At 34.4% G+C, this 9,677-nt stretch overlaps 3 protein-coding genes across 3 annotated transcripts; 2 read left to right on the top strand and 1 right to left on the bottom strand.

Moving 5' to 3' along the window:
- BX663DRAFT_494348 (pre-mRNA-processing-splicing factor 8) lies at window positions 1-7,567 on the top strand. Its single transcript, XM_051525482.1, has 4 exons — window positions 1-148; window positions 231-434; window positions 530-7,237; window positions 7,312-7,567. Exons 2-4 carry the CDS (start codon window positions 257-259, stop codon window positions 7,467-7,469), a joined length of 7,044 nt encoding a protein of 2,347 aa, XP_051386950.1. The 5' UTR covers window positions 1-148; window positions 231-256; the 3' UTR covers window positions 7,470-7,567.
- A 41-nt stretch (window positions 7,568-7,608) lies between these two features.
- On the bottom strand, window positions 7,609-8,431 carry BX663DRAFT_494344 (30S ribosomal protein S6). Its single transcript, XM_051525481.1, has 3 exons — window positions 8,345-8,431; window positions 8,119-8,258; window positions 7,609-8,030 (listed from the first exon to the last, which is right to left on the bottom strand). The coding sequence occupies exons 1-3, from the start codon at window positions 8,390-8,392 to the stop codon at window positions 7,883-7,885; spliced, it is 336 nt and encodes a 111-aa protein (XP_051386949.1). The 5' UTR covers window positions 8,393-8,431; the 3' UTR covers window positions 7,609-7,882.
- Window positions 8,432-8,616: 185 nt separating this feature from the next.
- On the top strand, window positions 8,617-9,010 carry BX663DRAFT_123162 (uncharacterized protein). The gene is made up of 2 exons (XM_051521522.1): window positions 8,617-8,808; window positions 8,867-9,010. The coding sequence occupies exons 1-2, from the start codon at window positions 8,652-8,654 to the stop codon at window positions 8,878-8,880; spliced, it is 171 nt and encodes a 56-aa protein (XP_051386948.1). The 5' UTR covers window positions 8,617-8,651; the 3' UTR covers window positions 8,881-9,010.
- Window positions 9,011-9,677: the final 667 nt, after the last annotated feature.

Genomic DNA, 9,677 nt, shown 5'->3' with positions numbered 1-9,677 from the left:
TTTTTTTTTCCTTCATTTACAAAGCACATAAACACTTTAACAAGGTTTTCTTTATTTCATTTTTATTTCGTATTTGACATAACCAGTTTATTTCCTTTCATTTTCAACGAAAAGAATATACAAATAAACCTAAACTTCTGTAGTTAAGGTAATATAATTTATCAACATTAAAGACATCTTTGTAGAAACAAATATCATTATAGGATAGTTATTTATTTAATTGATTACAGTTTATTTTAATTTAGAAAATCTTACAATGGCAAGTAATGATCCGGGAATGCCCATCCCTGTAGGTGGTGCGCCTTCCCTTTATTCAAATCAATATGATCAGTACGCGTATGAAACGAATCCTCAAAGCGAAGAAAAATTAAAAGAAAAATCAAGAAAATGGCAACAATTGCAAAATAAACGTTATGGCGAAAAAAGAAAATTCGGTATGTACATGTGTTGATCATTGGATAGAGAAAGAAAAAAAATTAATTATTTTATTTTATTTTATTCTATTTTATTTTTTTTAATTTCTAATTAGGCTTTATTGAGCATGAAAAATCTGACATGCCTCCTGAGCACCTTCGTAAAATTATTAAAGACCATGGTGACATGACTGCAAAAAAGTTTAGACATGATAAACGTATTTACCTTGGTGCACTTAAATATATTCCCCATGCTGTTTTAAAGTTATTGGAAAATATGCCTATGCCTTGGGAGCAAGTAAGAGAAGTAAGTGTTTTGTATCATATTACAGGTGCAATTACCTTTGTCAATGAAATTCCTTGGGTTATTGAACCTATTTATATTGCTCAATGGGGTTCTCAATGGATTATGATGCGTAGAGAAAAGCGTGACAGAAGACATTTTAAGCGTATGCGTTTCCCTCCTTTTGATGACGAAGAACCACCTCTTGATTATGGTGATAATATTATGGATGTTGAACCTCTTGAAGCTATTCAAATGGAATTAGATGAAGAGGAAGATGCTCCTATTTATGAATGGTTCTACGATAATAAACCTTTGATAGATACAAAATATGTCAATGGTTCAACTTATCGCAAATGGCGTTTAGATTTACCCATTATGTCCACTCTATATCGTATCGCAAATCAACTTCTGTCAGATCTCAATGATAAAAATTATTTTTATCTTTTTGATCTTAATTCCTTTTTCACTGCAAAGGCATTAAGTATGGCTATACCTGGTGGGCCTAAGTTTGAGCCTTTGTATCGTGATATGGATACCGCTGATGATGATTGGAATGAATTTAACGATATCAACAAAATCATTATTCGTCAACCCATTCGTACCGAGTATAAGATCGCTTTCCCTTTCTTGTATAATTCTCTTCCTCGTAGTGTTAAAGTTTCTTGGTATCATTTTCCTACAGTTGTCTATGTTCGTGCCGAAGATCCTGATCTTCCTGCATTTTACTTTGATCCTATCATCAATCCCATTTCTTCTCGTACTGTGGCTGGTGCTGGTACAAAGCATGAAGATGAAATATTTGGTGATAATGAAGAAGATGCTGAATTCACTTTACCCGAAACTGTTGTTCCTTTCTTAGATGATACTGAGCTTTATACTGACAATACTGCAAATGCTATTGCTCTTTACTGGGCACCTCATCCTTTTGATAAACGATCTGGTCGCACTCGTCGTGCTCAAGATGTGCCTCTTGTAAAAAATTGGTATCTTGAACATTGCCCCCCTGGCCAACCTGTCAAGGTTCGTGTTTCATATCAAAAGTTGCTTAAATGCTATGTATTAAATGCTCTTCATCATCGCCCTCCAAAAGCCCTCAATAAGAAATATCTATTCCGTAGTTTGAAGGCTACTAAATTCTTCCAAACTACACAAATTGATTGGGTTGAAGCAGGTCTTCAAGTTTGTCGACAGGGTTATAATATGCTGAATCTCTTGATTCATCGTAAGAATTTGAACTACCTACATCTTGATTATAACTTTAACTTGAAGCCTGTTAAGACATTAACAACTAAAGAAAGAAAGAAGTCACGTTTCGGTAATGCTTTCCATCTTTGTCGAGAAATTTTACGTTTAACCAAGTTGGTTGTTGATGCACATGTTCAATATCGTCTTGGTAATGTGGATGCTTTCCAATTGGCTGATGGTCTCCAATATATCTTTGCTCATGTTGGCCAATTGACCGGTATGTATCGTTATAAATACCGTTTGATGAGACAGATCCGTATGTGTAAAGATTTGAAGCATTTGATCTATTACCGTTTCAACACAGGTCCTGTTGGTAAAGGTCCTGGTGTCGGTTTCTGGGCTCCCGGTTGGAGAGTTTGGCTTTTCTTTATGCGTGGTATCGTTCCTCTTCTCGAACGTTGGTTAGGTAATTTACTTGCTCGTCAATTTGAAGGTAGACATTCTAAGGGTATCGCTAAAACTGTTACTAAGCAACGTGTTGATTCTCATTATGATTTGGAATTGAGAGCTGCTGTACTTCACGATATTATGGACGCCATGCCTGAAGGTATTAAAGGCAATAAATCACGTACTATCCTTCAACATCTCTCTGAAGCTTGGAGAGCTTGGAAGGCTAATATTCCTTGGAAGGTACCTGGTATGCCCGCTCCTATTGAAAATATGATTTTACGTTATATCAAAGCTAAGGCTGATTGGTGGACTAGTGTTGCACACTATAATCGTGAACGTATTAGAAGAGGTGCTACTGTTGATAAGACCATCTGTCGTAAGAACTTGGGCCGTTTGACACGTCTATGGTTGAAGGCTGAACAAGAGCGACAACATAATTATCTTAAGGATGGTCCTTATATTACAGCTGAAGAGGCTGTTGCCATTTACACCTCTACAGTTCACTGGCTTGAAAGCAGAAAGTTCTCTCCTATTCCCTTCCCTCCTCTTTCTTATAAGCATGATACTAAATTACTTATCCTTGCTCTTGAACGTCTTCGTGAAGCTTACTCTGTTCAAGGTCGTTTGAATCAAAGTCAAAGAGAAGAATTAGGTTTGATTGAGCAAGCTTATGATAACCCTCATGAAGCCCTTTCACGTATTAAGCGTCTCTTATTGACCCAGCGTGCTTTTAAGGAAGTTGGTATTGAATTTATGGATCTTTATTCTCATCTTATTCCTGTATATGATATCGAGCCTCTTGAAAAGATCACTGATGCTTACCTTGATCAGTATCTTTGGTATGAAGCGGATAAGCGTCACCTCTTCCCTGCATGGATCAAACCTTCTGATTCTGAGCCTCCACCATTATTGGTTTACAAGTGGTGTCAGGGCATTAACAACTTGACCGATGTATGGGATACTTCAGAAGGACAGTGTAACGTTATGATGGAAACAAACTTCAGTCGTGTTTATGAAAAGATCGATCTCACTCTCTTGGGTCGTCTTTTGCGTCTTATTCTTGACCACAATTTAGCCGATTATGCTACTGCAAAGAACAATGTTGTTTTGAATTACAAAGATATGAATCATGTTAATGCCTATGGTTTGATTCGTGGTCTTCAATTTGCTTCCTTCATCTTCCAATACTATGGTCTTGTTTTAGATTTGTTGGTCTTAGGTCTTCATCGTGCTAGTGAAATGGCTGGTCCTCCCCAACTTCCTAATGATTTCTTACAATATCGTGATGTAGAGACTGAATCTCGTCATCCTATTCGTCTCTATTCTAGATATATTGATCGTATTCATATCTTTTTCCGTTTCACTGCAGATGAAGCACGTGATCTTATTCAGCGTTATCTGACAGAACATCCTGACCCTAATTTTGAAAACATTGTAGGCTATAATAATAAGAAATGCTGGCCTCGTGATTGTCGTATGCGTTTGATGAAGCACGATGTTAACCTAGGCCGTGCAGTATTTTGGGATATTAAGAATCGTTTGCCTCGATCTTTGACTACCATTGAATGGGAAAATAGTTTTGTTAGTGTATATTCTAAGGATAATCCAAACTTGCTCTTCTCGATGTGTGGTTTTGAAGTCCGTATCTTACCCAAGATTAGAAGTATGAATGAAGAATTTACGTTGAAGGATGGTGTCTGGAATTTAATTAATGAGCAAACCAAGGAAAGAACTGCTCAAGCTTATCTGCGTGTTGATCAAGAATCCATGGATAGATTCCATAACCGTATTCGTCAAATTTTGATGGCTTCTGGTAGTACCACTTTCAGTAAGATTGCTAATAAATGGAACACTGCTCTCATTGGTTTAATGACTTATTTCCGTGAAGCTGTTGTCCATACTCGTGAATTGCTTGATTTGCTCGTCAAGTGTGAAAATAAGATTCAAACTCGTGTCAAAATTGGTCTTAACTCAAAAATGCCTTCTCGTTTCCCCCCTGTTGTGTTTATGGCTCCTAAAGAATTAGGTGGTTTAGGTATGTTATCTATGGGACATATCTTGATTCCTCAATCCGATTTGCGTTGGTCTAAACAAACAGAAACTGGTATTACTCACTTTAGAGCTGGTATGAGTCATGAAGAAGATGCAATGATTCCTAACTTGTATCGTTACATTCAATCTTGGGAATCTGAATTTATTGATTCTCAACGTGTTTGGGCTGAGTATGCCCTGAAGCGTCAAGAAGCAAATGCTCAAAACAGACGTTTGACCTTGGAAGATTTGGAAGATTCTTGGGATCGTGGTATTCCTCGTATCAACACTCTTTTCCAAAAGGATAGACATACCCTTGCTTATGATAAGGGCTGGCGTGTACGTACAGATTTCAAACAATATCAAGTATTAAAGAATAATCCTTTCTGGTGGACGCATCAACGTCATGATGGTAAACTTTGGAATTTGAACAATTATCGTACAGATATGATTCAAGCTTTAGGTGGTGTAGAAGGTATTTTGGAACATACTTTATTCAAAGCTACACTTTATTCCAGCTGGGTTGGTCTTTTCTGGGAACGTGCCTCCGGTTTTGAAGAAAGTATGAAATATAAGAAATTGACCAATGCTCAAAGATCTGGTTTGAACCAAATTCCCAATCGTCGTTTCACATTATGGTTTTCTCCTACCATTAATCGTAGTAATGTATATGTTGGTTTCCAAGTACAACTTGATTTGACTGGTATCTTTATGCATGGTAAAATCCCTACCTTGAAGATTTCTCTTATCCAAATTTTCCGTGCTCACTTGTGGCAAAAGATCCATGAAGCTTTAACTATGGATTTTGCTCAAGTATTTGATCGTGAATTGGAAGCACTTCAAATTGAAACTGTTCAAAAGGAAACTATTCACCCTAGAAAGTCTTACAAGATGAATTCTTCCGCTTCTGATATTCTTTTATTTGCTGCCTATAAGTGGCCTGTTTCTCGTCCTTCTCTTTTAAGTGATCCTAAGGATGTTATGGAAGGTCCTACTACGACCAAGTACTGGCTTGATATTCAATTGAGATGGGGTGATTACGATTCTCATGATATTGAAAGATATACTCGTGCCAAATTCTTGGATTACACTACTGATAACATGAGTATCTATCCTTCTCCTACTGGTCTTATGATTGGTGTCGACTTGGCTTATAATATGTATTCTGCTTACGGTAATTGGATTCCTGGTATGAAGCCTCTTATTCAACAAGCCATGAGCAAGATCATGAAGGCTAACCCTGCACTTTATGTCTTACGTGAACGTATTCGTAAAGCTCTTCAATTGTATTCATCTGAACCTACTGAACCCTACTTGTCATCCACTAACTATGGTGAATTATTCAGTAACCAAATTATTTGGTTTGTTGATGATACTAATGTGTATCGTGTTACTATTCACAAGACCTTTGAAGGTAATTTAACGACTAAACCTATTAATGGTGCTATTTTCATTTTCAACCCTCGTACTGGTCAACTCTTCTTGAAGATCATTCATACATCTGTTTGGGCCGGTCAAAAGCGTCTTGGTCAATTAGCCAAGTGGAAGACTGCAGAAGAAGTTGCCGCTTTGATTCGTTCACTTCCTGTAGAAGAGCAACCCAAGCAAATTATTGTTACTAGAAAGGGTATGTTAGATCCCTTGGAAGTACACTTGCTTGATTTCCCTAATATTGTCATTAAGGGTTCTGAACTTCAATTACCGTTCCAAGCTTGTCTTAAGATTGAGAAGTTTGGTGATTTGATTCTTAAGGCTACTGAACCTCAGATGGTCTTATTCAATTTGTACGACGATTGGTTGAAGACCTTCTCTTCATACACTGCTTTCTCTCGTTTAGTACTCATTTTACGTGCACTTCATGTGAATACAGATAAGACAAAGATGATTTTACGTCCTGACAGAAGCACAATTACTGAGCCTCATCATATCTGGCCAACACTTACTGATGAAGAATGGGCAAAGGTAGAAGTTCAAATGAAGGATTTGATTTTAGCCGATTATGGTAAGAAGAACAACGTAAACGTTGCTTCTCTTACACAATCTGAAATCAGAGATATTATTTTGGGTATGGAAATTCAAGCACCTTCTCTTCAACGTCAACAAATTGCTGAAATTGAGAAGCAAACTAAGGAACAATCACAATTGACTGCTGTTACAACCAAGACTCGTAACATTCATGGTGATGAGATGATTGTTACTACTACAAGTAATTATGAACAAGCTACCTTCTCAAGTAAGACAGAATGGCGTATCCGTGCCATTTCAGCCACTAACTTGTATTTGAGAACCAACCATATCTATGTAAATTCGGATGATATTAAGGAAAATACCTATACCTATGTTATGCCTAAGAACATCTTGAAACGATTTATTACTATCTCTGATTTGCGTACTCAAATTGCTGGTTTCCTTTATGGTGTCAGTCCCCCTGATGCACCAAATGTAAAGGAAATTCGTTGTGTTGTTATTCCTCCACAATGGGGTACACATCAAACAGTTCATTTGCCAAATAACCTCCCTGAACATGAATATTTGAATGATTTGGAACCTTTAGGTTGGATTCATACTCAACCCCAAGAATTAATGAATATTTCTCCTCAGGATGTTACTACACATGCTAAACTTATGGCCAATCATAAAACATGGGATGGTGAAAAGACAATCACCTTAACCTGTTCCTTTACACCTGGTTCATGTTCTCTTACTGCTTATAAATTGTCACCTGCTGGTTTTGAATGGGGTAAGGGTAATATTGATCCTGGAAATCAACCTCAGGGCTATTTACCTACTCATGGTGAAAAGGTACAAATTTTGTTATCTGATCGTTTCCTTGGTTACTTTATGGTACCCACTGAAATTTGGAATTATAACTGTAAGTAGTATTTAATATGATATGACACATTAAAATGAATTTTGTGAACTAAAAGTGATTACTCCTTTATATAGTTATGGGTGCCCAATTTAGTGCAAACATGAATTATAGACTTGTTTTGGATGTACCAAAGGAATTCTATCATGAATCTCATCGTGGTGCACACTTTATGAACTTTAGTAGTGAAACAGAAGCATCAACAGAAGCTGATATTGAAGATGCCTTTGCTTAATTTGTCCTTGATTTTTTTTTCCCTTCTTTTCTTTACTTTTTAATTCGAATCTTATATGTATAAATTAACTTCAATAAATAAATATTATCGTAAAACTATTTATATTAAAAATGTATTTATATTTTATGAGCTTCTTATTATCAAGGCTTTCATGTCATAAGAAAATTACGAGCTATTTTCTTCAAGTAAATTCAACCAGAATAAAATCATATTTATTCATTTTATATAAGCTCTCGATATATTTACAAAAGAAGAATCCAAATCAAATAGAAAAAAAAAAAGATGTAAATTAATAGTAATAATAAGAATAACACTTCTTTCTATAAATGCCACATAAGAAAAAAAAAAAGGGGTTTGTTTATATCAATTTGCTAGATGATGATGTGTATATATACATGTTGTAAAAGATTGCTTTATGTCTTATCTGGTCTATCAATAATAGTTTCGAGTTTATCACCGAGCTTAATAAATGTATGACGCAACACACGTGTATCAACTGAAAGCTTCTTTCCAAGCTCTTGAACAATTAAAGGATTAGCGTCAAAATGCATTGCCCAATATCTACAATACATATATTTTTGACATGTTAAAATTGCATTTATTTATTTATTTTTTCTCTCCATTCAGATTATACTATTTAAACAATTACCTTCCGTCTGTAAAGTATTCTTGATGTCTTTTAATTCTATGTGGAATCTTCATATCACCCCAGTTTACAAAACCTCGAACGACACCACCACGATTAATGACTTGTTTAGCTGAAGTTTTTAATAAATCTTTTAAATTACTCTAATGTTCAATAAGAATTTTTTTTTTAAAATTTCAAAGAAATATACATACATGTATATATATATAAATATATTACTTTATTTTACCTCAACCATATTATGGCGAGCTATACAGACTAATTCATAAAATGGCATACTGTTGATATATAAATAAATATTAGGATAAAAAAAAAAAAAAAAAAAAAAAGGAGTATCCCTGATAGATTTCCCTTTTTCTCTTTACCCCGGATAAGCTTCAAGGCTTCAACTATAAATCAAGTCACGAGAAGAAAAAAAAAAGATTCGGAGTTCAATCTCGGTTGGCATTTGAATCAAAACAAAATGTGCATATTTTTATGCTTTGAACATAACAATTTCTTTCAATTTATTTATTTCATTCTTTTTTTGTTAGAATATGATTCAAATTATTTACTTTCTTATATATAATATATTTCGATTAATAACGTGTAAAGTCTTTTATTTAAATGGGGACTGTTTAAATGCAATTCAACAACAAGAGTTTGACATAAATCAAGGAATAAATCCAAATTTAAACAATCATGTATCATTTGGTAAAAAAAAATATTTATATGTTTATATATAAATGCATAGTAAATAAGATATGTTTAGTTATTTATTTATAATTAAAAATGACTCTTAGGCTATATTTACGAAATAACTACTAGTCCAGCATTCGAGATATCTTCAGATATAAAAATTCAGCCACTACAGCAACAGACTCTTTTAGAGCAACATAGAATAATAAAATCATTTGAGGTAGCAGCTGTTTTATCAAGACTGATTTCCTGTTCAAACTCAACACATTTAATTTTAAGTGGACGCATTAGTAAATCAAACGCTGATTTATTAAAATCTATTTCTGCCACTACTGATCTAAATACGATGACTTTACATTTAAATACATTTGTATATGATCAATCAAATGCTAAATGGTACAATAATGATAACTTTACAAATAGCATGATTACAGGTAGAGTAACAAGGATGACTGTTGCCTGTCAGAAAGTGAAAGACGACTTATTTCATGAACTGAATGTTGAATTATTAATACCTTTGAAAGAAGAGAATGCTAACAAACGATCAATTGAATGGAATAGATCAAGAAGAAGAAATACAATTGATAGAAACAAGTCTTCAATAATGAGAAAAAAAGAGCATTTTTACGAGCTTATTGAAAGTGCAGTATTATTATAATAAACATGCGAATACTCTTTCTATTTATGTATTATAAACATTATATGTAGTTGCCAGTAGTAGTAGTCTATTCTCTATAGCTATAAAGAATCATTGCTTTGAGATGTGTTTAGTAAAGATATAAATCATTCTTCTTCTTGTAATTATTCAGTTATAAATATTGATGAGATATCTTAGAAAAGCAACAAGTAGTATGATATAATCTTTGTGCTGTCCATTATAACAT

This window comes from Cokeromyces recurvatus, assembly GCF_025118155.1.
Source record: "Cokeromyces recurvatus strain NRRL 2243 chromosome Unknown BX663scaffold_2, whole genome shotgun sequence".
Lineage (NCBI taxonomy): Eukaryota > Fungi > Mucoromycota > Mucoromycetes > Mucorales > Mucoraceae > Cokeromyces > Cokeromyces recurvatus.
Note: the sequence above shows the minus strand (reverse complement) of the source record. Positions and strands in the feature narration are given on the sequence as shown.

Coding starts and splice junctions, on each gene's coding strand:
- BX663DRAFT_494344 (XM_051525481.1), bottom strand. CDS start 8,392: ATGCCATTTTATGAATTAGTCTGTATAGCTCGCCATAATATGGTTGAG. Junction 8,259..8,344: donor CTCGCCATAATATGGTTGAG/GTAAAATAAAGT, acceptor ATTGAACATTAG/AGTAATTTAAAAGATTTATT. Junction 8,031..8,118: donor GAATACTTTACAGACGGAAG/GTAATTGTTTAA, acceptor TATGTATTGTAG/ATATTGGGCAATGCATTTTG.
- BX663DRAFT_123162 (XM_051521522.1), top strand. CDS start 8,652: ATGATTCAAATTATTTACTTTCTTATATATAATATATTTCGATTAATA.
- BX663DRAFT_494348 (XM_051525482.1), top strand. CDS start 257: ATGGCAAGTAATGATCCGGGAATGCCCATCCCTGTAGGTGGTGCGCCT. Junction 435..529: donor TGGCGAAAAAAGAAAATTCG/GTATGTACATGT, acceptor ATTTCTAATTAG/GCTTTATTGAGCATGAAAAA. Junction 7,238..7,311: donor TGAAATTTGGAATTATAACT/GTAAGTAGTATT, acceptor TCCTTTATATAG/TTATGGGTGCCCAATTTAGT.